The following is a 27,855-nucleotide window of genomic DNA, read 5'->3' as shown; positions in this document are numbered from 1 at the left end:
ACTTCAAAATGTTGATATGTTTGAATGAGCTCATTCTGGTTTTAATTGCTAATATACTGATTTGTGTTTGCTGGACTTTGGACAAGGTTCCAACTGTGCAGGATTTTCTAATCTTTTTATTGCCATTGAAATACCTATCTCATAATACTGTGTTGTACGACTTAAAGGATTAATAGGCTCATGACTGATCCTGATGCCACTTTTAAAATAAAATTGGTGATTTTTTTTAAACTATCAGTAAGTTAATTTGATCCTCCAAGAAAGTTAATGTAGTGTTGTGTGCTTCTGAATGTTTATAGCTGGCACTGGGAAGCTTTTTTGAAGATGGTGGTGATGATGTCATAACGCTACCTCAGCCTGAATCTAGCAGCGGTTCCAGAAATGTGCCGAGGTGAGAGCATTAATGTATTCTTCTGTGATTCTTTAACCCTGTGCTATTCTCTTATGTCTTCTTTTAGTCATCGATACCTATTGAAGCATTGATATGCCACATATATCAGTTTTTTTGACCGTTCATAGAATTTGGTGGTATAGAAGGAAGTCATTTTGCCCAATAGGTTCATGCTGGCTGAATATACTCTGACATAATCTTTCTTCTCGGCTTTTAACCCTTAACTTTGTTGTTTCTGGTCTTTTGAGTTCACTTGTGATTGAGAATTTTGTTTCTGACTTTCCTTCTGGCAACAATCCGATTTTCACTTTTCAATGATTAATTATTTTCTCAATTAATCCAAAACTTTCCATCCCGGTTATTGACTTCGCAGCTAATCGTAATTGTTCTTCTGTCTCTGCCTCCAATACAATCTCTCCTTGGTCCCTTTCTTCTCCCAAAGAGAGCAACTTTGGCCTTGACAGTCTCTACATGTAATTGCACTTCCCCAGCCTGGCCACCTCCTCAAATCTCCCCTGCATCCTCTTTTGCGCTATCATATCCTTCCTGTAGTGTGGTGCTGCAAAATGTATATGGTGTTCTAACCCTAATCTAACTAATGTGACGTTCTATCATGGCACTCTTGCTTACGTATTCTATGCATCGACCAATGGAGGCAATTACCTGTATTTCTTCTTAATTACCTATCTATTTGACCTACGTTCAGAGATTTGTGGATGTACACTTCAGGTCCCCTCTGTTCTTTTCTATTTGTTAGTAATGTGCCATTATTATTGGTGTTTTTACCCCTAGATGCATATATAGTTAGTGCTGAAAGTTTAAATCCAATATTTGCAATTTTTGGATGATGACTAGATATTTGAAATTTATAGTGGTCATGCAAAATAACATTGTCCTTTCTTTTGCTGGTATTGTAAGTTATGCTTATCCTTAGTGAACTAACAGCTATGATTTGAGGTTTTTGCCCTTGGGATACTGTTTGCTTACAGTGAGTATCAGGTATTGAAAATGTGTTTAATTTCCCTTTCGGACACTTTGGTTATAGGCAAACAAATATAAAAAGTGAAATTAGAGTTAGTTTTCCAAGATCTGAATGTTGAATCTATAGCTATATCTTTACGGGAATATAATTTAGCTTAAAACTGTTCCAATGCTTTGTTGCTTCAGTGCTTCCAAATTATGTTGTGGCCAGTTTTGTGACTGATAATATTTGACACAGAGTGACAAAACAACATCAGAATTTTTCCCAGCCCCTGCATAATGCAAAAAGAAATTCTCTGAGTTAAACATTGTAACAATATTAGTCAGTGGTAATGTTGAGAGCATGAATTACTTAATTGCTTTTGTATGTTAAATTGACATCTTTCTTATTTTAGACTGTTCTATCTACACCTGCCACTCTGTTTGCCGGTGTCACTTTTTTTTTGCATCTTCTCACTGAGCTGGAGGCCCATCCAGAGAGAACTTTGATGCTTCTCATTGCTTCTTGGGATATAGTGTGATGTATTTTGATTTTGAATAAAAACAAGCTAATCACTGGGGAATTGTCAGTTGCTATGTTGAGTAAAGCCTATGGGAGAATGGAACAATAAACTCCATTTAATCAGGCCAAATGCGTACAAAGCTCAATGAATTTAAGAGTTCATCTGCAAGAGAACTAAAAGGAAAAGAAATTGATACAATCCCATTATAAATAATGTACCTCAAATCAATTCCTATTTAAGAGCAGAGAGAAGTTTTCTTTATAAATGCATATATTGTGAATTGGCTGTAGAGTAAATGTACTGGCAACCTACTATAATCACTTATAATATTACATCAATGCTTTATAAGAACCTGTATTTTTGCCCACTGAGTTTTGCTAAGTAAAATGTTTTATTATTTTAATTTCTGTTTATCATTCACTGCTATAATATATGATAGTGTTCTGTGCATTGGTTAACTTCATATTCCCTCAGAGAAGTAACTAATAATGAATATTACTTCATTTAAAGGAGGATAGGCATATGATTAAATCATTTGTTTGATAAAACAGTGTGCAGATTATTGTAAGTGTCCTTTACATAATTGATGTAAAGTGTTGGTTGCAATTGTAGTGATGCCCGAGTAACCTCATTCAGAGATTTGTGGAATGAAGAGAAGGATGAAGAGGAGGATGAAGGCCAAAGGTTTGTAAAATAAATAATCTCAAAATATTCTGGTATTTGTATTCTGCATTAAAATCCTCTGATGGAAACATGTTTTCATTTATAATTTTAAAAAAATAAATGCTGGGACTACTCAGCAGACAGATTGAATTCTGTGGAAAGAGATGCTGCCTGGTCTGTTGAATACCACCAGCCTCTTTTTATTTCAGATTTTCTTTTGAATTCTATGTTTTCAGTTTCTAACTTGTCTGGACTTGCATAATTAAATGGATATCTGCAGTGAGATGAAAACATTACAGTTCTAGAACAAAAGTAGTGAGCTGTACAGAAAAGCCAACGTGGACTCTTGTGTGTGATTTATGGTGTGAGATACAGGCAGTCAATACCTTCGTGCTCTTGACAATTGAGTTGCAGTTGTTTTTATTAGTCTTTTTAATTGTGCTCTTCTCTTCATATTTTGGGGGATGTTTCCACTGCTGAGACTCAACACTTGTGGAGTATTCAGTCTGACCTCAAAAATGAGTGGAATAATGTAGCTTTCAAAGTTTAACCTGAAGGGGTTTTAGTTATCTATGGGTGGGGAATTTTAAAATTTGGTGAGGCATGGAGCTGTGCTCTTTTGAAGTGTAAGAAGGTAATAGTTTTAAAATATGCAAACACTTTAAATAGGCAATTGAGTTCTGCCGATGAGCAGCATCTGCCCAACTAGGTACCAAGTCCATGACCTCTGATGCTTATTGCCTATTTCATTTGATTATATGCATGCATGCTACTTCAATTGGTCATCAAAATTACTACTTTCAGTCCTAATTATATATTCAAAGGCACAGATGAGTTTATTTTGAACTGTACAACTCTTTAAACTAAAAATCTTTTAGTGAAAATAACAATGTGTAGATTAGTTTGCTCAAAGGGATAGAATATTAGCTTTTCATGATTTTCTTTTGCAGCCATTGAAATTGGTATTTTCTTGAACGGAGCTTCCATTGTATGCATTGAATATGTTTAAGCACACTGTTTGGCTTGCTTACTGTGGTGTGGAGATGGGGTTCAGTGCTTATATGATGCTTGATTATGTACCTCTGTTTTATTAACTGGGTGACAGGGTGGCGATACATCTTTAACAAAGGATGGTGCTTCTTCCCTCTGTGAGCCTGCAGGTCACCCTTAGGCAAGGTTTAGCGCCTCCTTAGCCCTCACCCCCGGTCAGGGTCAGGTGAAGCTATGGGAGCAGGTGGTGGATGTCACAAGTCCTAGTTATGCAACCACTGACACCAGGCAGACAATCTCTGAAGAGTATTGATAATGGCTGGGGTCACCCGTCTTGTAAAGTCACTGCCCAGAAGAAGGGAGTGGCTAACCACTTCTGTGGAAAAATTTGTCAGGAACAATCATGGTCATAGATAGAGAAAAGAATAAGAACAACAGTGTGAAGGGTGTCTTCCCTGTTGGCAATGCTTAGATTAACGACAGATGGAAGACCATGATCGCCCACTTCATACAATAGAAACATAGAAACATAGAAAATAGGTGCAGGAGTAGGCCATTCGGCCCTTCGAGCCTGCACCGCCATTTATTATGATCATGGCTGATACTCCAACTCAGAACCCCGCCCCAGCCTTCCCTCCATACCCCCTGACCCCTGTAGCCACAAGGGCCACATCTAACTCCCTTTTAAATATAGCCAATGAACTGGCCTCAACTGTTTCCTGTGGCAGAGAATTCCACAGATTCACCACTCTCTGTGTGAAGAAGTTTTTCCTAATCTCGGTCCTAAAAGGCTTCCCCTCTATCCTCAAACTGTGGCCCCTTGTTCTGGACTTCCCCAACATCGGGAACAATCTTCCTGCATCTAGCCTGTCCAATCCCTTTAGGATCTTATACGTTTCAATCAGATCCCCCCTCAATCTCCTAAATTCCAACGAGTACAAGCCCAGTTCATCCAGTCTTTCTTCATATGAAAGTCCTGCCATCCCAGGAATCAATCTGGTGAACCTTCTTTGTACTCCCTCTATGGCAAGGATGTCTTTCCTCAGATTAGGGGACCAAAACTGCACACAATACTCCAGGTGTGGTCTCACCAAGGCCTTGTACAACTGCAGTAGTACCTCCCTGCTCCTGTACTCGAATCCTCTCGCTATAAATGCCAGCATACCGTTCGCCTTTTTCACCGCCTGCTGTACCTGCATGCCCACTTTCAATGACGGTGTATAACGACACCCAGGTCTCATTGCACCTCCCCTTTTCCTAATCGGCCACCATTCAGATAATAATCTGTTTTCCTATTTTTTGGCACATGATGATGATGTTTTATTAACTTTACCTTTTATTGGAGCATAGCATGTGGTTTGGGCTCATTGAAGCTAAACCTGTACTGGGAAATCAAATAACTATCCAATTCTGGATTTTTTTTTAATGCAAGGGTTTGTGGTTGCTGAATATTTTTGGCCTTATTAATTGAGATACAATTGATCATTAGAATACAAGGAAATTTTAATTTTTCTGTGAGTCACCAGTACATAACAAATAATTTGAGATATGTTTTCTGTTTCAAAGATTTTATGCCGGTGGTTCAGAAAGAAGTGGACAACAAATTGTTGGTCCTCCTAAAAAGAAGAATTCAAATGAAGTTGTAGAAGACCTTTTTAAAGGAGCAAAGGAACATGGTGCAGTTGCTGTTGAACGAGCTGGCAGAAGTCCTGGAGAAACCAGTAAACCTAAGGTATGCATATTAAGTTTCCCGGTCTATAAGTGCCTTGCAAGTTTCTGATTGGCTAGACAGTTATCATAGTAAGTGTGTAGGTTTTTGCAAATAAATGAGCTGTTTTGTTTAAGACAAACAGTAACAACTCATTTATTGTACTCCAAAAAAAACTGAACACAAGCAGCAGTAATAATACTTTACATAATTACAACATCAAGTCGGACCAGTCTCTTAAAATGAACTCTAACTCAATGTCAATGGTTGCGAATTTTTGAGAATTGTGTATGTTTCCACCAATTACATTACCCTACACAGGACTCCCCCCAGTCCCAGAATTCACTAATACCAGCGTTGTGAGCCTCTCTTGCGCTTGGACGAGCCGTTCTGCTCGAGTCCTATGTTCCATGAGTGGAGGAACAGCAGAGGCTTCTGGCTCATCCAGAGGTGTGTTGACATTCATGGTCATGTCATGATGACGGGCGTGGTAACAGAATCCTCCAAATGCAGGTCCTCTTTTGAAGCTGTTCTGAACCTCAGCAGGACCCACGGGAGACTCATGCTAACACTCATCCATCAGGGAAGCCCTCAGAGCAGCCTTTAAGGAGCAGTGAAAGCACTCGCATAGGCTATTGGACTGTGGGTGATTTGCCATGGTGTGATGTAGCCTAACACAGCCCAGAGATCTGATATGAACTAGGGACCATGGTCAGAGGAAATATCTGATGCGGTGCCAAACTTAGCAATCCAGGTGCTGATAAACACCTGAGCCACATCAGCAGTCATTTTCGATGTTAGAGGAATGACCTCTCGCCACTTGGTGGTATGATACACCATGGTAAGGATGTGTGTGAAACTGTTGGGGGGCGGGGGTGGTGGAGAGGAAGTTATAGTGGCATGCAAAAGTTTGGACACCCATGGTCAAAATTTCTGTTACTGTAAGCGAGTAAAAGATGACCTGATTTCCAAAAGGCATAAAGTTAAAGATGACACATTTCTTTAATATTTTAAGCAAGATTACTTCCATCTTTTACAGTTTCAAAATAAGAAAAAAGGAAAAGGGGCCGAAGCAAAAGTTTGGGCACCCTGCATAGTCAGTACTTAGTAACACCCCCTTTGGCAAGTATCACAGCTTGTAAACGCTTTCTGTAGCCAGCTAAGAGTCTTTCAATTCTTGTTTGGGGGATTTTTGTCCATTCTTCCTTAAAAAAGGCTTCTAGTTCTGTGAGATTCTTGGGCCGTCTTGCATGCACTGCTCTCTTGAGGTCTATCCACAGATTTTCGATGATGTTTAGGTCGGGGGACTGTGAGGGCCATGGCAAGACCTTCAGCTTGCGCCTCTTGAGGTAGTCCATTGTGGATTTTGAGGTGTGTTTGGGATCATTATCCTGTTGTAGAAGCCATCCTCTTTTCATCTTCAGCTTTTTTACACATGGTGTGATGTTTGCTTCCAGAATTTGCTGGTATTTAATTGAATTCATTCTTCCCTCTACCAGTGAAATGTTCCCTGTGCCACTGGCTGCAACACAAGCCCAAAGCATGATCATCCACCCCCGTGCTTAACAGTTGGAGAGGTGTTCTTTTCATGAAATTCTGCACCCTTTTTTCTCCAAACGTACCCTTGCTCATTGCAGCCAAAAAGTTCTATTTTAACTTCATCAGTCCACAGGACTTGTTTCCAAAATGCATCAGGCTTGTTTAGATGTTCCTTTTCAAACTTCTGACACTGAATTTTGTGGTGAGGACGCAGGAAAGGTTTTCTTCTGATGACTCTTCCATAAAGGTCATATTTGTGCAGGTGTCGCTGCACAGTAGAACAGTGCACCACCACTCCAGAGTCTGCTAAATCTTCCTGAAGGTCTTTTGCAGTCAAATGGGGGTTTTGATTTGCCTTTCTAGCAATCCTACGAGCAGTTCTCTCGGAAAGTTTTCTTGGTCTTCCAGACCTCAACTTAACCTTCACCGTTCCTGTTAACTGCCATTTCTTAACTACATTACAAACTGAGGAAACGGCTACCTGAAAGCGCTTTGCTATCTTCTTATAGCCTTCTCCTGCTTTGTGGGCATCAATTATTTTAATTTTCAGAGTGCTGGGCAGCTGCTTAGAGGAGCCCATGGCTGCTGATTGTTGGGACAAGGTTTGATGAGTCAGGGTATTTATAAAGCTTTGAAATTTTCATCACCTGGCCTTTCCAAATGATGACTGTGAACAAGCCATAGCCCTAACAAGCTAATTAAGGCCTGAGACCTTGGTAAAAGTTATCTGAGAGCTCAAATCTCTTGAGGTGCCCAAACTTTTGCATGGTGCTCCCTTCCTTTTTTTCACTCTAAAATTGTACAAAACAAAAATAATACATTAATCTTGCTTAAAATGTCGAAAAGGATGTTTCATCTTTAACTCTATGACTTTTGGAGATCAGTTCATCTTCCACCCAATTAACTATTCACAGTAACAGAAATTTTGACCGGGGTGCCCAAACTTTTGCATGCCACTGTACATGTTGACATAGCTAAGCTGTCATTCAGGGACCTCAGAAGGTGCCAGTAGCACCTGAACATGATGGTTAATTTTGGCCTGCTGGTACTCCACTCAGACTGCAGTCCAATCGCGCATGTCCTTTCTAAGGCCATGCCACACAAACCTTCGTGCAGTCAGTTTCTGTGAGGCCTTCCGGCCCGGATGTGAGGAGCCATTTATGGAATCAAAAACAGTCCACCTCCAGTTTGTGTGCAGTATGGGTAAGGGCAACTGGATAGGAGGGAAACCCCAGCTTCCTCAAACTTGTTGTCAGCCAACTGCAGGCCCGTGACTGCTATTCGGTAAATCTGGACCTCTGGGTCAATAGCTTGGTTGGCTGTCATGCTGTCATAGTCAGCCTTTGTGTATAGCCTCAATGGCTTGGTGTGAGAGGCAATCAGCCACAGCATTATTTATCCCCTTGATATGTTGTGTATCAGTTATAAACACTGATATGTAGGCCAGTTGGTGTTACTGCCGTGCAGACCAAGGGCCTGATATTTTGGCCATTGTGTGCATGAGAGGTTTGTGGTCAACGAACACTGTGAAATTGCATTTCTGGATGACAACAAAGATGGTGGGTGGTCAGATAGAAACTGAGAAGCCCATGGTCACACGTGCTATATCTCCTTTCGGGGGCATGGAGCTGCTGACTGAAGAAGGGGAGCAGCTGCCACATGCCTTCAACCAACTGTTTGTGCACAGCACCCACAGCGTAGTCTGAAGTGTCAGTAGTAATGGCTATAGGTGCTTTGGAAAGCAAGTGTGCCAGCAGGATTGTGTTGGAAAGAGCTTGTTTGGTGTCATCAAATGCTCTTGCCATGCTCGCTAACCAGTCAAGGACATGATTAAGGGTACTGTCTTTAAGTGCACTATACAGGAGGGAGCATAAGTTCTGCAGCTTTCAGAATAAAGAGGTGATAGAAATTCATCATGTCTAAAAACTGCTGTAGTTTTTTTAGTATTGCGGAGCGGTGGGAAATCCGTCATAGTGGCTACTTTTGATGGAGGGAGTTTTGCACCTTCTGCAGAGATGTGATGGGTGAGAAAGTCAATTGTTGACAATCCAAACTAGCACTTAGCAGGGTTAATAATCAATCTATGTTGGCTTAAGCTCTCAAAGTGCGCGGAGATGAGATGCATGTTCAGATTTGGATGCACTGGCAACATCCAGGGAAACAAAAAGAAAATCTACGTCTTCTAATGCAGAGTCCATCAACCCTTGGAAAGTTTGTGCTGCATTTTTCAGCCCATATGGCATGTGCAGAATCTCAGAGCCATTTTGGGAATGTCCTCCAAGCACACAGGGGATCTCACAGAAACATTTTGAATGTTGAAAGGGTTGGAGAGAGTAGATGTGGAAAGGTTGTTTCCCTTGGTGGGTGAGTCCAGGGCAAGAGGCCATAGTCTTAGAATTAGAGGGTACCCAGTTAAAACAGAGATGAGGAGAAATTTTTTTAGCCAGAGGGTCGTGGATTTGTGGAATTCGTTGCCACATGCAGCTGTGGAGGCCCAATCATTGAGGGTGTTTAAGGAGGAGATTGACAGGTATCTAATTAGTCAGGGTATCAAGGGATATGGGGAAAAAGCCGGAAATTAGAACTAGATGGGTGAATAGTTTAGCTCATGGGGGATCTGTGGAGCAGACTCGATGGGCCAAATGGCCTACTTCTGCTCCTTTGTCTTGTGATCTTGTGATCTAAATGTGCTGAAAAGTCCTGCATGTGTGGGACCAGGGAACAATCGGGAGTGGTGACCTCGTTAAAGCATTGGTAATAGCCACATGAGTGACAACCACCAGCATATGGAGGGGAGAAGCCTAGGAGCTATATTTGACCAACGTACAATGCTAAGTCTTTCCAAGTTGGCAAACTCGGCCTTCACGGTTGCCAGCATTTCTGAGTCCAGTCTACATGTGTGGGCATGGACTGGCGGGCCAGTTGTAGAAATGTGGCGCACGACCCCATGTCCAGTGACTAGTGGAGAATGTAGGCTTCGTGAGGTTCGCCCAGCAGTAGAGAAAACTCACATGCAGTTGTGCACGCATTTGCCAGAGTCGTTGTGAGGAACTTGCTGGGGGAGCAGGGTAATGACCAAAAGACCTTGACATCCACAATCTGGCAGTTCTTAAGATCAACTAATAGCCCTTGGGCACACGGGAAATCTGCACCAAGCAGAGATATAGCTGCTTTAGCCAGGACGAAGTCCCATGTGTAACATTGCCCACTGAAGCAGAATGTCACCAGCCGTGTCCCATAAGTTTGGATCCTGCTGCCGTTGGCATCCTCCAGCAAGGTTTTGTCGCTATTTGCCTTCTCAACAATAGGCGATGCAGCACACTCACTTAAGCACCCAAGTCTCACAGGATGCGTCGGCCTGAAAAGGTGTCCGTAATGAACGGTAGATGACACTGGCAGCTGGACCCCATGGTGTTCACAGACTTCTGATGATCCGTTCTACCACTATCAAAGCTGCAATGCGGTTGGCACTTCCTAGCGTTGGTACCAAAGCAAGCGTGGTAAAAACACAAGCCCAGCATTGTCTGTTTCTCAACTGCAGGCATCTGTATGTTGGCTTTGCTGACTGGGCTTATTGAGGTAGAAAAAGGAAGAGGAATGATGCACCACTGCGCACTGAGTGGAGACTATCAATCATTTTAGCAAACTGCCTATAATCTTTATGAGTGCATTAGTGAGGGCTATGTAAACTTAATCAGGCATTTGCTCCATTAAGAGTTCTTTAACAATAAAACAAGGATGGTAATTTACCAGAAGAGACAGCATGTCGTCCGTTAGCTCTGAAGACTTAGCATCACCGAACAGAGACAAGCAGAGCAACTGTTAGGCGCGTTCAGACTCCGGTAGTCCAAAAATCAGTAAAAGGTGACTTTTCAGCAGTTGGTGTTTATCAGGTTCAGACGGGTATTCTAGTGGATTCACCACTCTTGCAGCCGTGGAGTTACTGAGTGACACTACCACATAGAAATATTTGGTGGTGTTGGTGGTGATTTCTTGCAGCGCGAATTGGGCCTTGACTTGTACAAGCCAAACAACGGCAGTTTGCTTCCAGAGCTCTGCCAGTTTCAAAGTGACTGTGTTGGCCAAAATATTCAATAACTCTGGAATTGTCGTAGAGTATCAGGGAGACCAGGATAGGTTTTCAGAAATAAAACAGCGTGAGGTTGTTTTATGTTTAAGAAAAACCGTAACAACTCATTTATTGTACTCTTTAAAAAAAAACTGAACACAAAGCATGGTAACAGTACTTGGCATAAAACGTCATCACGTCAGACCCATCTCTTGTAGTGAACCCCAACTCAAAGTTGGTGGTTGTGAATAATGTATGTTTCCACCAGTTATGGTGCCCTACAATTGTACCAATACTATACAAATGCTGATTTTTATAGTAGTGTTCAATTACATACCTGTGCTGGACTATGAGTAGAATAGGCAGTGTTGTAAATTTTATCTCCCGGCAGCTGTGCATTATGCTATCTTCTGGCAGTTTTTCTTTGTGTACTATGATTGGAGAAGTAAAATGTATTATTTCACATTAAAATTTGAAAGTTGTTTTTTCAGGGGGATATTTTAAAAAATGTTTATATATCCAATTTGTGGACAAGTGTACCTTAGAAACAATATTTTGAAGCAGAATTTGATTAGATCTACTTCAAGAATTTGCCCTGTTCCCTGGATAATAAACTGTTCACTTATTTCATTTCATGCAAATATCAAATCAGTAAAGGGATTTAAGTTAATGATTTTGATGCATATTAGTATATCTTAAATGCTTTGTTTTTTACCTTCCTCATAAATTCTAATAGTGGGCTTTCATTTTTAGTGATCTTCGAAGTTCTATAGCACTTCATCCAATTTATTTTTCTTGTCTGCATCTGATTCTAGGGTAAAATTACCCCCATCTTTTTTAGAATCAGAATCAGGGTTAATATCACTGGCATATGATTGTGTGTCCGACAGAGTGATCAGCAGCACTGGGGCTCCACAAGGGACTGTCTTGTCTCCCTTTCTCTTCACCATTTACACCTCGGACTTCAACTATTGTACAGAGTCTTGTCATCTTCAGAAGTTTTCTGATGACTCTGCCATAGTTGGATGCATCAGCAGGGGGGATGAGGCTGAGTACAGGGCTACGGTAGGAAACTTTGTCACATGGTGTGAGCAGAATTATCTGCAGCTTAATGTGAAAAAGACTAAGGAGCTAGTGGTGGACCTGAGGAGAGCTAAGGTACCGGTGACCCCTGTTTCCATGCAGGGGGTCAGTGTGGACATGGTGGAGGATTACAAGTACCTAGGGATACGAATTGACAATAAACTGGACTGGTCAAAGAACACTGAGGCTGTCTACAAGAAGGGTCAGAGCCGTCTCTATTTCCTGAGGAGACTGAGGTCCTTATAACATCTGCCGGACGATGCTGAGGATGTTCTACGAGTCTGTGGTGGCCATTGCGATCATATTTGCTGTTGTGTGCTGGGGCAGCAGGCTGAGGGTAGCAGAAACCAATAGAATCAACAAACCCATTCGTAAGGCCAGTGATGTTGTGGGGATGGAACTAGACTCTGACGGTGGTGTTTGAAAAGAGGATGCTGTCTAAGTTGCATGCCATCTTGGATAATGTCTCCCATCCACTACATAATGTACTGATTGGGCACAGGAGTACATTCAGCCAGAGACTCATTCCACCGAGATGCAAGACAGAGCGTCACAGGAGGTCATTCCTGCCTGTGGCCATCAAACTTTATAACTCCTCCCTTGGAGGGTCAGACACCCTGCGCCAATAGACTGGTCCTGGACTTATTTCCTGGCATAATTTACATATTACTATTTAATTATTCATAGTTTTATTACTATTTAATTATTTATGGTGCAACTGTAACAAAAACCAATTTCCCCCGGGATCAATAAAGTATGACTATGACTATATATCATGAAATTTTTTTTAGCAGCAGTACAGTGCAATACATAATAAAAAAAACTACAGATTGCAATAAGGAAATGTATATAGAAATTTAATTAAACAGAGCAAAAAGAGAACAAAAACGAAAGAAAAATGTGGGTGCATTGTCCATTCAAGAAGTTATTAAGTGATTTTTCACATTTTAACCTCTAAGTAAAGGGGTTTCGTATCACATTGCTATTAGACTGATTATTGACTAACTGGTATTTGTCCTCATTTTACTGACATGGAAGCATTCTGACATTTACTCTATCAAAGACTTCAAAGACCTTGGGGACGTCTGTTATGCTTCTGTCCTTTCTGGAATTTTTGATTTATTGATACTGGGATAGTATCTAGAAAATAATTTTTGTAACTTTTGTTTTAATGACTTGGAGATTCAGACTATTTGCAGTACATGTGCACTTTCTGTTCTCACAAGTGTGTCAATTTTTATTCTTTATTTTCAGCTATGGGATATTCTTGCTGGGCATTGCTGTCAAGCTTTATCATTAAACATTCATTACATGGGCATTTCAGTCTCCTCTGAAACACCTTCCAGCCAGGTGCTGCTGAGACCAATTTTAGCACCTTAACAACTAAATTAGATCAGTCCTATACTACAGGGTTTATATTTCGCCATTGACTCAGAGGATTTCTTGTTGCTTGGTTCTGGTATCATGCTTGCTTGCAGTTTCAGTTTTAGAAGTGTTATTAACCTATGTTGTTTGAGAGAGTTAATACATTGGTTTTGTCTACAATAAAAATATTAGTGTATTTAATTTTTTTCATTAAGCTGTGAAACTTTATCTTCTGTCTTTTCTAAAGCCATTTGGTGGTGGTGGTTACCGTTTGGGTGCAGCTGAGGGAGAACAGTCTGCATATGTTACAGGAGAGCGGAGACCTGAAACCGCACAAGATGTAAGTGTTCCAAGAAAATGCATGTTGTCTTAAGTAAAACCAGTATTTCTGCTTGAAAGTGAAAACTACGATGGAAACAATGGTATTTGTTATTTTCTTGGTAACAATGGTGTGAATAGATAATAATATATATGGACAACTTTGAAACATAATTTGTATATGTCAATCTTTGCTTTGCTATTTGTGTATAATCTGAAAAGTATTGTCCCAATAAAAGGTCGATTCTATAGAGCAATTTACATGATAACATCAAATAACACTAAACAAATTTCCAGTGGGAGTTAAGTCAGGTGTTCTCCACACCTTCAGAACTAGTGCGTATTTCTGCATACTTTATTGTTGTATTAAATAGACACATGTATAGACAGGATTTATTACCCCACCCCCACCACTGAAGTGGAGATATTTCTACCTAACTGCATAGTTTGATTTTGAGTCACGTGAAGCAAGATCAGGTAGCAGTGGAAGAACTGTCTCTAAACGAATAAACCAATTACATTTATCAGAATTGCTTAAGTTTGAACCCATTACCTCTGGGTTGCTATAACTACAAAGATACAGGATCCTTATAAATAGAGTAGCAAAGAAGCTAGTTGCTTTCAAGTGCATTTTTAGCTTCCGATCAATAAGAAAGTTAGAATGAATATTAAAACCCTTTAAAGTCAGCTGAAGCTTTAAGGAACTAGAAATAAATATTGTATTCAAAGTAATTCACGGAAAGAAAATTGTTCAAAACAGAACATTAGGTAGTCTCTTCCCAAATATCTGTACTTCATGAAGACTTTGTTAAACATGCTTACATTTTTAAAATTTCCAACATTATTATTAGCATCCTTTGAGCTAAATCGGCTATTATTTAGCATGCTACTGGGGTTTGACTTGTGTGACATCTTAGGGAAGTAGATTTGTAGCCTTCACTGAAGGTAGGTACTTGGGATTCATTAGTATAGGTGCCACAGTAGTGTAGCGGTTGTGTGACGCTGTTACAGCGCTGTCTGTAAGGAGTTTGTCCGTTCTCTCTGTGACCACGTGGGTTTCCTTCGGGTGTTAATAGACAATAGACAATAGCAGCAGGAGTAGGCCATTCGGCCCTTCGACCCAGCACCACCATTCACTGTGATCGTGGCTGATCATCCACAATCAGTACCCCGTTCCTGCCTTCTCCCCATATCCCTTGACTCTGCTATCATTAAAAGCTCTCTCTAACTCTTTCTTGAAAGCATCCAGAGAATTGGCCTCCACTGCCTTCTGAGGCAGAGCATTCCACAGATCCACAACTCTCTGGGTGAAAAAGTTTTTCCTCAACTCCATTCTAAATAGCCTACCCCTTATCCTCAAATTGTGGCCTCTGGTTCTGGACTCCCCCAACATCGGAAACATGTTTCCTGCCTCTAGTGTGTCCAATCCCTTAATAATCTTATATGTTTCAATCAGATCCCCTCTCATTCTTCTAAATTCCAGTGTATACAAGCCCAGTCGCTCCAATCTTTCAACATATGACAGTCCTTCCATCCCTGGAATTAACCTCGTGAACCTCCACTGCACTCCTTCAATAGCAAGAATGTCCTTCCTCAAATTTGGAGACCAAAACTGTACACGGTACTCCAGGTGTGGTCTCACCAGGGCCCTGTACAACTGCAGAATGACCTCTTTGCTCCTATACTCAACTCCCCTTGTTATGAAGGCCAACATGCTATTAGCTTTCTTCACTGCCTGCTGTACCTGCATGCTTACTTTCAGTGACTGATGAACAAGGACACCTAGATCTCGTTGTACTTTCCTTTTTCCTAACTTGACACCATTCAAATAGTAATCTGCCTTCCTGTTCTTGCCACCAAAGTGGATAACCTCACATTTATCTACATTAAACTGCATCTGCCATACATCTGCCCACCCACCAACCTGTCCAAGTCATCCTGCATTATCTTAACATCCTCCGCACATTTCACACTGCCACCCAGCTTTGTGTCATCTGCAAATTTGCTAATGTTACTTTTAATCCCTTCATCTAAATCATTAATGTATATTGTAAATAGCTGCAGTCCCAGCACTGAGCCTTGTGGTACCCCACTAGTCACTGCCTGCCATTCTGAAAGGGACCCATTAATCCCTACCCTTTGTTCCCTGTCTGTCAACCAATTTTCTATTCATGTCAATACCCTACCCCCAATACCATGTGCTCTAATTTTGCCTACTAATCTCCTATGTGGGACCTTATCAAAGGCTTTCTGAAAGTCCAGGTACACTACATCCACTGGTTGTCCCTTGTCCATTTTCATAGTTACATCCTCAAAAAATTCCAGAAGATTAGTCAAGCATGATTTCCCCTTCGTAAATCCATGCTGACTTGGACCGATCCTGTTACTGTTATTCAAATGTGCTGCTATTTCATCCTTTATAATTGACTCCAGCATCTTCCCCACCACTGATGTCAGGCTAACTGGTCTATAATTCCCTGTTTTCTCTCTCCCTCCTTTCTTAAAAAGTGGGATAACATTAGCTACCCTCCAGTCTTCAGGAACTGATCCTGAATCTATAAAACATTGGAAAATAATTACCAATGCGTCCATGATTTCTAGAGCCACCTCCTTAAGTATACTGGGGTGCAGACCATCAGGCCCTGGGGATTTATCAGCCTTTAGTCCCATCAGTCTATCCAACACCATTTTCTGCCTTATGTGAATCTCCTTTAGTTCCTCCGTTACCCTAGGTCCTCTGACCACTATTACATCTGGGAGATTATTTGTGTCTTCCCTAGTGAAGACAGAACCAAAGTACCTGTTCAACTCGTCTGCCATTTCCTTGTTCCCCATAATAAATTCACCGGTTTCTGTCTTCAAGGGCCCAACTTTGGTCTTAACTGATTTTTTCCTCTTCACACACCTAAAGAAGCTTTTATTATCCTCCTTTATATTCTTGGCTAGCTTGCCTTCGTATCTCATCTTTTCTCCCCGTATTGCTTTTTTAGTTATCCTCTGTTGCTCTTTAAAAGTTTCCCAATCCTCTAGCTTCCCGCTCACCTTTGCTATGTTATACTTCTCTTTTATTTTTATACTGTCCTTGACTTGCCTTGTCAGCCATGGTCACCCCTTACTCCCCTTAGATTCTTTCTTCCTCTTTGGAATGAACTGATCCTGCACCTTCTGTGTTATTCCCAGAAGTACCTGCCATTGTTGTTCCACTGTCATCCCTGCTAGGGTATCTTTCTCCCACAGTTCTGGTTTCCTCCCACAGTCCAAAGATGTGCAGGTTAGTATGTTAACTGGTCTTTGTAAATTTTCCTTTGGTTAAGCTAGGGGTAAATATAGGTACGTTCTGACTCATTGGGAATCTTTAAGTCAATAAATAAATGACCAATGTTTAGAGAAGGGATCAGTTTGCCTTAAAGCTAATGATGATTTAGGTATTATTTTAATTTAAAAGTTGATTTTACTGAATTCAGTTTATATTTGAATGTTATTCAACAGGTTCACGTTGTACTGAAGCTTTGGAAAAGTGGTTTCAGTGTTGATGATGGTGAGCTGAGAAATTACACTGACCCCACAAATGCTCAGTTTTTAGAATCTATTAGGAGAGGGTAAGTGGTTTCTTGCTGTAGTTTGGTTACAAATAACTCTTGTACAAAGTAACTTCTCTGAGATAATTGGTAATAGATAAATTCTGGATGCAGGAGCTAAATGTCTGAAATTCATCTAGTCTGGTAAAAATGCTTTTGGTTTGTTATAAAAGGGGCATTTTGCAAATATGGGCCATCTAGTGGCAATTAGAGGACATGCATGAGGTTTTTTTTTTGCAGGACGTTGTGCTGCTTGCTGTTGCAGGCGTGAATTAATCCAACAGTCATTTCATAATGAACTCCATCTACTGTCTTAGATTAACAAATTAAAAATCATATCATTCATTTCAAAATAATTCATGAGGCAATTGCCATACATAAAATTAGTTGAGGGCAGACAATTTGATGAGCAGTAATTATGGTGCAGTATGCCGTATAAAAACTTAAAGCTGGTGTAAGGATATTTTCTTGTAGAATTAGTTTGTACATAACTATCTTAGAAACAAGAGCCCCTGGATGATTTATTTGGAACTTCACTTTCTTGTCTGACTCCTGATTACTCCTGATTCTCTTGTACACGTAAAATCTATCTGAACCTTGAACTTGAACCAACAGCCATATTTTCAAGGTTGAAGAATTCCAAAGAGTCACAATTAGGAGGATTTATTTTCTTTTTAAGTCATTGATTTCAAATCCAGAGACCATGCTTTCAGTCCTAGGTGGAGCCACCAATGGATGGACTGTCACAGTATCTTCTATCAAGCCTCTTCAAATCTCATGTATTTCAAATTGGGCATCTCGTTCTTAACTCCTGGAGGTTTAAGGCTGTTTAATGTACTTCCTTCTAAGGAGGGATACTTCATTTCAGATTTGGTCCACAGATACTTTCATTATTAAATAAGGAGGGAAGAACTACTGTATAATTCATCTTTCCAGGTATGGTCTCGCCAAAACTCTATACAGTTCAGCAAGAGTTTGTTACTCCACCCACCTTTCCCTTTGCACTTTAATACAGCATTCCATTTACCTGCTGAATTTCTTTTGTGTTTTTGTGTATGGAGGCATTCATGTCACTCAATGTGTTTATGTTTAATAGTTTAACAATGCTTAACTTATAACATTGGTTCAAGTGATTTCCTTTGATTCCTTTGGAGCAGACTGCAGGTAGTGGAACTGCATTAAATCACAACTTCTAAACCATGCTTGAGCTATCAATTTAAGAGTAATTTATTTTTTATTACTACTGCAAAAATCCAGGCATTTATTTTTATTTGCATGGAGCATTGAGTACAGAAGGTAAGTTTTAGTTATTTATGTTGATTCACATTTGAATATTTTGGAATAAGTATCTCTGCATTTTGCCCTTTGCAGTGAGATTCCACTGGAGCTGCGGCGATTGGCTCGAGGTGGGCAGGTAAATCTGGACATGGAAGATCATCGGGATCAAGAATATGTAAAGTCTAAGCCTGTATTTAAGGCATTTGGAGGTGAAGGACAAAAATTGGGGAGGTAATGGTAGTCATTTGCACACATTTCTTTAAAAAGTCAATAATTTAAACACTTTTTTAAATGGATTTAATTTAGAAGTCACTATAAATTTCTCCAGCAGATTTATGCACTATGTTCTGGGGGAATGATTATGTAACAGATGGTGAGCATTTAAGGAATTGTTCTTTCTTTGAGAAATTGAGTAAACTAATGCAGTATCCTTCCTGATGGTACGTTGGCAGGAGCTTAATAGCACATTATATATAGAAATAAAGTGCTCATACTACACTGGTCAGCTTTACAAGTTATACCGAAGCACCTGGAAAGACAAAAGAAAATGTTCAAATCATAAGCCTTTATTGAATTCAGTCTTTGCTGTAAGCACCATGTTACTTTCCCATTTCTTTGCCTTTCCCCATATAGATGGGGTATACGCTCTGCCATTTGATCTATGACTCCCAAGACAACAATTCCAGTGTTTTCCTTAATCATAGAAAATTAAGACTCAGGAGAAGGTAATTTAGCCCATTATGTCTGACACGTAGTGGAATGAGAAACACTAACCAGCTTAATCTAATTTTTCAGTACTTGGTCCAGGTCCTTGTATGTTATGATTCTTTAAGTGTATATCAAAATATTGTTTTAAGTGGGGTAAGGATTTGCGTCTACCACACTTTCCAACAGTGAGTTCCAAACTTCTTTGGATAATCATCAGTTAGTTTAGATCTAGCCCCCATAATTTTTGATTGTTTTACTTATAGAAATGGGCCCTTCCTATTTATCCTATCTATTCACTTTATTATTCCAGTAAAAATTTTTATTGGCCTTCTCTGTTACAAGGAAAACAATTCCTGCCGATCCAGTTTATCTTCATAGCTGCAGCTTTCAACACTAACAACATGTTATTCATTCCCTTTTTGCTTGCTTTAATGGAAGTGCATCTTTCCTATAATGTGAACAGAATTGTATGCAGTGGTCCCGTCATGGACTATCTAGTCAAGTGTGATATCGAGTTTTAGTATTCTGTGCTCTGTGCTTTGGCTAATAAAGAAAAACATTCTGCATGTCTTACTAATTGCCTTATTCATCTGACGTTCTACTGCTAATAATGCATGGATGTACTTTCAAATCCTTTTTGTTTCTCTACACCTCTCTGTTTGTTCTCAATTATTTTGCATTCCCTAATCTTTGCAATTCTCTAAATACATTATCTTCCATTTTTCTGGATTAGTGATTTTCTATTTCTGCAAAAGTGATCATTTATATCTAACTATAGTTTTGCTCCTTGCTATTAGCACAGAACCAGTTTTTGTATAATGGAATCTTTGTCACGCCCCTGCAATAATCAAACGATGATTATTCACTCTTATTAATATATTCCCAGTCAGAAAAACAGCATTACTCTTTGCTACTGAGCCAGTTTTGGATCCAAGGTACCACTTTCCTATGGATCTCGTGAGCTTTTATGTTTTCTTATCAACCTTGGAAGTATGAACTTTTAAAAGCCTTGCTAAAACTCAGTGTAGATTATGCCAAGTGTACTGTTGTTATCCACCCTTTGTAATCTCCTAACAAAACCCTATTAGGTTATTCAGTTGCAATCTGCAATTAATAAATAAAAACAAAGTGTTAAATACAGGTTGAGCCAATCTACAAGAATAAAACTTAAAATAAACTTTCAGGTTGAAGACACTTAGTTTGCACCAAAGGTCTTCAATCTGGAAAAAATGGCTCTCTTTTTGTTCCTGCTGATGTGGCCTGACCTGCTGTGTACCTCCAGTGTTTTCTGTTTTTATTTTTGATTACCAGCATCTGCAGTTTTTGTTTTATTTAACAAGTATATGCTGACTGAATTTATTAATCTTTGCATGTCTAAATTGATGAATTGATTCCATGAATTTGCTGCCACTGAAATTAAACTAATTGGCTTATAATTAGTTATCCATGTCTCCCATTTTAAATATTGTATTATGTTAGTAGTACTCTAATCCTCTGCATCTACTCCTGTAGCAGGAGCTTTTCACCTCTTCAAAAGTTCTCAACTATCTGCTTGCTTCTGTTCATGAAAAGCCAAATTACCTCCTTACCTTCTGCCTAATGTATTTCCCACATAGCTCTGTTAAAAGTACAGCCACCTGTATCTGTATAATGTCAACATCTAAACACCAACTAAATATCAGATTGCTAGATATATATCTTTAGTCTCTGGATTCTAGGAAGAAATTTGGTTTGGATAGTATTGGGTTCAGTATATGTGCTTCTATTCCTAGCACAATGCACACAATATGCTGGAGGAGCTCAGTAGGTCAGGTAGCATCTATGGATAGGGATAAGCAGTTGACGTTTTTGGTTGTGCCCCTTCATCGGATCCTGATGAAGGGTCTTACCTGAAGCATCAACTGTTTATTTCCATCTATAGATGCTCCCTGACCTGCTGAGCTCCTCGAGTGCATTGTTTTTATTGCTCTAGGTTTCCAGCATCTGCAGTACCTCTTGCATCTGTTTCTATTCCTAGTTTGCCTAATCTTGATCATTGCTTGTTTTATATATTTTTTTCTGTAAGTTATAGTTGTACTCAATAAAAGTTTAAGGAATTATCAGAGCTGGTTAGCAAGAAAGATTGAATGTGAGATTGTGGTGTAACGTGCAATTAAGTTGTCATGAGATGACCTCTAGGGCTAAGTCGGTGGTTAGTAGGAGGAGGAGAGAGAAAGTTGCAGAATGTTTTTTTTCTAATCCTGTCAATCTTTGCATGCATGTACAAGACACTCTGTCAAAGACGTTCTAATAATGTAGAAGGGAGGGTGTTTGTTTTTATGAAAACTGAGTAGCTCTACACCCACCCTTTCTGCAACCAAAAACATGTAAATTCGTGTTGCTATTTCAACAAATCTAACATAGGATATTCCAGCCATTAATCTTGTTGAAGGTGAATAAATTGCCTTTCATTCGTAGGTGCTTATATTTCTTTCAAAGTAATAGTAGTGTAACTTGAAATACTGGTTTTTATTTAATCCTGCCTGATCTAATTAGTACCAAATGTATACAAGTTCAAGGATCAACAGTTGTTGAGCTTCAGTGATTTGTCATTCAGTGGAAGACCCAAGTAATACTGTGATTAGTTATGCCTGTGACTACAAATTGCACTATTTAGCCAAAAGTATGAAAATGTACCTTAATTGCTAAGGTGCTTTACAAGTGAGATCCATGATATTTCCCTTATCGTGGTGCATGGGGTGGCATTTTTTTGCAATTTCTTTAGCATTTGTCTGATTTTCTTTTTTTACAAGAGCGAGCTGCTCGCTTGACACTCAGCCCAGCATGGATGGAAAACATGCACAGAGCCGGCTGGATTCAGATCTGGGACCATTGGGCTTGAAAGTCCAGCACTGATGGCATTACACCACTGGCCGGCTTCATCATAGTGTTGCCTCATTCAGTATACATAAGCACATGCTGTATTCATAACAGTTGCATTCTTAAGTTTATCTGATTAATCCCAGCTGAGGTTTACTGATTTTATAATTATTTCCCTGAAGTTGATCCTTCTTAAACATGCACTTAATATTAGTTCTATTCCAATTTTTTAAAAATATAATCATGTTATGGTTGCTTTCTCCATGGGATGCCACTACTTCCATTCATAATGTACTGTTTGATTCATTTGCTATTCACTAGATAAAGATGTCTCTCCTGGAGTCCCTCGCACATTGGCACGGAAAGCAGTCATGCATAACATTTACTCGTTGAGATTCCATACCACTTGGGATTTCCCAGTTTATAGTAGGTTGGTTAAAATCCCTATTGGCATGATCTGTCTATTTGAACACTTGCAGTAATCTCCATTCTTTTGATTTAATAGTCAACAGCAAGTCCAGAATTTTTTATTGCACAACATATTTCTAGTCAGAACGGTTGGGAACCATGTTCTCTAACAGAGCTTCCTGAAGAATCAAGTCACTTTATCTTATTACCCACCCATTCTTCCCTTTCTGTACTCTTATGTCATGCTTTGTTCATATGAGGATTACTGCTCCACCGGTTCCCTGATTGTGCTGCAGCTCCAATTCCACAAGAGTGTAATGCTCAACTTTCATGGTGAAAGTACACCTTTCATTTGAATGTGTACATTGTAAGAGGTCAAATCTGTTCATCAGAACATGGCATTCCTTGCTTTATTTTTCTGCCAGAAGTAGCTGCTAATTGTTTTGTTGCTGTGGGACCAGAATGAAGGACATCTTAGTTGTGGGATATTTGAGCTTAAACCTTTTTGGAGCTCTATTATTTTACATTTTAGACTAGATTTAAAAAAGCATACTTGCGTAAAATTTCTGTTTAATGCCCCTTAATTGAGATAAAGTTGCTGTTTTGCATTAGTATTAAGTAGGTGTGATCTACACAGTAAACAACCCTGTTTTTATTTTGCAGTGCCACACCCCAGCTAGTAACTACAACTACTCCAGCGCAGCAAGCGGAAAATGAAGCAAAGGCCAGTTCTTCTGTAAATCTAAATGAATCAGAACCAACCACCAGTATCCAGATTCGACTTGCAGATGGAGGACGTCTTGTTCAGAAGTTTAATCATACGCATAGGTAAGATGATGGAAGCTAATGTTATTTTGAAGGCCATTTCTCGATTTTGTAAGTGAGTTAATGTCTTATATTAGCCTATGTATAAAATTGTATCCTGTTAGTTCCCATATCTCTCCTGTATTACCTCATGTTATATAGAAAATTACATTTGGTTGGCTTTGCCATTGCATGGGAAGCTTTCATCAGGGGAAAAAAAAATTTGTTTATTTTTCTTTCTACCTCTCTACTAAAAGCACCGACTCTTAACTGTATATTTCTGGTACTGAAGGCCAACTGGTACTTAAAGAGGACCCATAATTTCAGTGTCAGTTTAACCTTGATTGCTGGCATGTCCTGCGTTGGGTATGGTTTGATGAATAATACATACTGAGCTTCATGTGGAAGACATCACAGCATTCATGTATCTCTCTGCCCTTTAGATTTAAGGCAAGTAGTACTGTATCTCCATCATACGTCAGCACAAAAAGGAAACCAGATTTCTTATATTGATCTATGTAGCAAGAATGTGCCTTATTCAGATTATAGGAAAATAGTGAATTTTATAAAGTTGTAGGAAGAGGCATGCATACTTTCCTTTTCCCTTTCAATAATTATCATGTTGTTAGACCTAATTGCTAAAGTTCTAAGCAAAGTTTTGTTTGTATTTGAATCCCAATGCAAGAAAAAGCGTAACTTGGTTTTTAAATATAACAGTTGAGATTAGAATGAAATAATTTTATTTTATTAGCACTTTATCAAAATTCTGTTCATGAAATGCAGAGGTGATTTCATGAAAAGTATCTTGGATCGGCAAATGCAATCTTCCCATGGTGTAAATAATGAGTCATCTTGGTTCTCACAGTGCCATCTTGCGGAAATGATGTTGCTTGGGGCACTATAAAGGTAGTCTGGTTACTAAGTATTGCAATTGCAGAGTCTGTTCATCATTCTTCATTTTTGAATAAGCCCTCAAGTCAGCATCTCAGGTTTAGGATTTTGATTGAACTATTTGACTCTTAATATATTGGTACTTAGTGTTTGAATATTCAGTTGGATTTCTTTGATAACCTTTAGAAAATGACTGGTTTCCTAGGTCAGAACTCAGGCTGAATATGTTTCTCCTCCTGTATTCAGAGTTCCAAAATCAGTTACAACCAATCCCTGATGTCAGCCCAGTGGATAGTTCTGTCTGTGAGATGGGATAATTCTGATTCATAGATTTTCTGGTCTAAATACCCAAGAAAGATAATCAGCAGCTGTACTTTGATCTTAGCTGTAAAAGAAAAATAAATTCTCTAAATTGTTAATCTTTTTTTCAAAGGATTTATGCAATTAAAATTGTGGTGTAAATCTAGCAGCATGCCACTTTAAATATTAAAAAAAAGCTGTGCAGTTTCAAAACCCATCTGTATTGGAATTTCTTTGTATAGTAGATGAGGTGTTCTATTTACATATAGAAGTCGGGGCGGGGTGAGAGTTAATTACTTATTGCAATTTAGTTAAGATTAGATTTGTTGACACAATAACAATAGGGACATGATGGTACTCTCTGGAAATTTTGAAGAATTCACCCTAGAGAGTCTGAAATTTGATTTTTATGCCTTATTTTAAGAAACCTGACAGATGTTTTCTTGTCTACAGGATTCAGGATGTTCGACATTTTATTATCGACGCCCGCCCAGCTTTGGCTTATACTCCTTTTGTGCTGATGACAACCTTCCCTAGTAAAGAGCTGACAAATGAGAACGAAACCCTAAAAGATGCCAATCTGCTGAATGCTGTAATAGTACAGAGGCTGAAATGAATGCACTTCTCCATCTAACCTCATGTTGGTGGAGTACTTGAACTGTTCAGACTTTCCATTAGTTAAACTCACTGGTTGTAATAAATTGGTGACAATGCTTTTAGACAAAACAGTTTGCCTTTAAGGTTATTCATGTGCTCATTCAGTTACACAGCTTTCAGCGTGACTTTGTGATTTAAAAACCTAATTGTGTATTTGATTTATGTATAATTTTTCAATTTTGAAGTGAAATATTATACATTAAAATTCAAATTCACCAATATAAGTTAATACATCCCAACTAGCTCTAACATTTGTGACTGCAATTGTATAGGGGGAGGTGGACCTTGATAGGAAATTGCATTCTAAAAATCAAATCAAATTTAAAACATTCTATGTTTGTGAAATGGGTCTTGTACCTAGCATTGTTCATTTTGTACACCGCTGCATTGAATGAATAATCTGAGCACAATGTTATTGTGAGTTTTATTTTCAGCCTGAGTTGTGACTTTCTTTGCCAAATATGGAAGTTTGCTAAAAAGTTTTTGTCCTTCTTGGGTCAAAATACTTTCTACTATTCATTAGGTTTCAGAATGAAATTCACTTGTAGCTAAGAGAACATCTATTTTTGTTCCTGTTCTTCAGTTATTAACGTTGGTGTTATTTTTACCAGTCAATCCAAATCCACTTATTATGTTATAAAATGAGCTTGTTTTTCTTCTGAAATTCCTTTCAAACTGACTTGTAAATTTCACTTTAGTAGTGACTTGTGGCATAGAATTTCTTCCAAGTAGAATGAAGACCTTTAAACTGTAATTTTATGATAAACCTTGGCACTCTCTGACCAGTAGAAACAATTGAAGGTACTGTATAACCTTCCATAATCTTGAAAGTCTCGTATCCATTGGATGCAAAATGGGAATAAAAACTCTTCAGTTTTCTCCCTGAAGAATGAGGATTATGGAGGATGCGGCTTTTGAACGTAAGTTCTAAAATTTGGAATTATTGCCTATTGATGAAAACTGCCTTGCTTTCTGAGTACACATTTAGCAGATGTCAAACATGAACATAACACCTTGTCATGTTAAGCAAAGTGTAGTGTCAAAACAGGTTGGCGAAAGCAATTCAAGTTTATTTTTTATGGATATTACATCCAGTTTATTTTAATATAACCATTTTTTATGGAAGAAGAATATCCCAGGATAGTTTACAGAAGAGTATCGTAAAACAAAGCTCAAAAGGATAGAGATGTTTTTCATCTTGTATCTATAATAGAAAAGTGTTAGATTTGGTGATGCTAAGGTATTTGAACAGTAAGTTGCAGATTGTATTATTCTGAAATTATTACTTTCTGCTAGTTGGACTGGTTGCAACTAGTAAATCTGCACAAAGTAAGTAAATCCAAAGATTGCCATTTTAAGCATTTCACGTGTGACTAGAATATACACAGTTCTTAAGCTTGATGTTTTTTTTTGCCAGTATCAATCAAGTGATCACTCTCCAACTGGAAGTAATGATTCTGCTGTTTGTGGCCATTTGTGATGGCTCTTCAAACCTAGGTGATATCTGCATTTTAAAATTAATTTATTAACAAAGCTGAAGAGCGTGTGTCCCTGGAAATATTAAATGGTTTGTCATAATTTCAAAATCTTAATGAGTTATTAGGTTATTCACAAATGAAAGACTATTAAAATATTTTGTATTGTAATTCCATTTATTCAGCTTGTATTACAGGAACAAAACATTACCATACTTTAATGTAACAAAAGTATACATTTTTATATTAAGATGTCAGATTGTACTGTTTCATGGAAGATTTTACATAGATTACATTTCATAGGCAGAAATGTTACTCTTGACAGGAAGGATGACATTGGTGCCTAATTCCCAACTTGCACACACAAATGTGCTTTTCCCAATGTGCTTTTGTCTGTCGTGTATTGCAGAGATGGGCAAGTTTATAAGTGCAACTAGCTAGAAGTGCTTGAAATGGGTTCACTAGATGATTCTGCAACTCATAAAAAACTATTTCATTTGTGATTCTTCCCTCCCCTCTTCCTTGCCTCTGATTAACTCTTTATTAAGTGTTAATCCTTTACAAAGAAAATGGGCATTTATCAAAAGTTTGATAATATCTTTAGAAATTGTGAAACACTTTGCAGTTCAATATTGCCAGTACTTTGAGCTCAAACATGTCAGTCGACATGTATAACACAACTTCAAAAATCAAATAAGTCAAACACCCTTTTACTCACCAATGTTGGTCAGGGTGTTTACTGAAAGAAAGGTGTTAAAGGTTAAAAATTTTAAGTCCTAAGGAAGTGTTTCTCTCTACAGCTTGTCCACAATCTAACCAAAGGCAAACTATTTTCCAAGTATCTCTTGAATATAAGATTTGATTCGTTTAACTTAATTAATTGCACTCATCCAGAATGAGTCGTCAACAGAGACAATGTTTTACGATGCTCCAATAATACACGGACTATTCTGCCCTGTCATTTTTTGCTCTCTTCACAATTATCAGTGTTGATATCAGGGAATCATTGATGTATAACCGGGTATTCTGATTTTAGTTGGTTACATTTATGATTTTAATTAGTTTTAAGTGGGAAGTGTGATGCCTGACGGTACCCTAATTTATCAAAAGAATGGAAACATAATTATGTGTATTTCATTTTGTTTATAACCAGTTTTTTATGTCTTCAAGTCACCAACAATTCCAAAAGTAGTTTCAACAGCCCCTTTGTCATCTAGTGTACCTTTTTAACTTTCTTAAATTCTAGTTAAATAAGTGACATCTTGAATAAAGCCTAAATTTCTTTAA

The 27,855-nt window shown here is 38.7% G+C and overlaps 1 protein-coding gene across 1 annotated transcript in view; it reads left to right on the top strand.

Moving 5' to 3' along the window:
* Positions 1–27,855, top strand: part of nsfl1c (NSFL1 (p97) cofactor (p47)) — a 31,054-nt gene extending 3,199 nt beyond the window's left edge. Inside the window, exons 2-9 of the mRNA XM_063041414.1 lie at positions 300–391; positions 2,488–2,559; positions 5,095–5,260; positions 13,540–13,632; positions 17,100–17,209; positions 18,560–18,697; positions 23,105–23,269; positions 24,890–27,855. Coding sequence (XP_062897484.1) covers positions 300–391; positions 2,488–2,559; positions 5,095–5,260; positions 13,540–13,632; positions 17,100–17,209; positions 18,560–18,697; positions 23,105–23,269; positions 24,890–25,052 — 999 coding nt within the window. The 3' untranslated portion in view covers positions 25,053–27,855. The remainder of the gene's footprint in view (positions 1–299; positions 392–2,487; positions 2,560–5,094; positions 5,261–13,539; positions 13,633–17,099; positions 17,210–18,559; positions 18,698–23,104; positions 23,270–24,889) is intronic.

The sequence above is a fragment of the Mobula hypostoma genome, chromosome 2, assembly GCF_963921235.1.
Source record: "Mobula hypostoma chromosome 2, sMobHyp1.1, whole genome shotgun sequence".
NCBI lineage: Eukaryota > Metazoa > Chordata > Chondrichthyes > Myliobatiformes > Myliobatidae > Mobula > Mobula hypostoma.
Note: the sequence above shows the minus strand (reverse complement) of the source record. Positions and strands in the feature narration are given on the sequence as shown.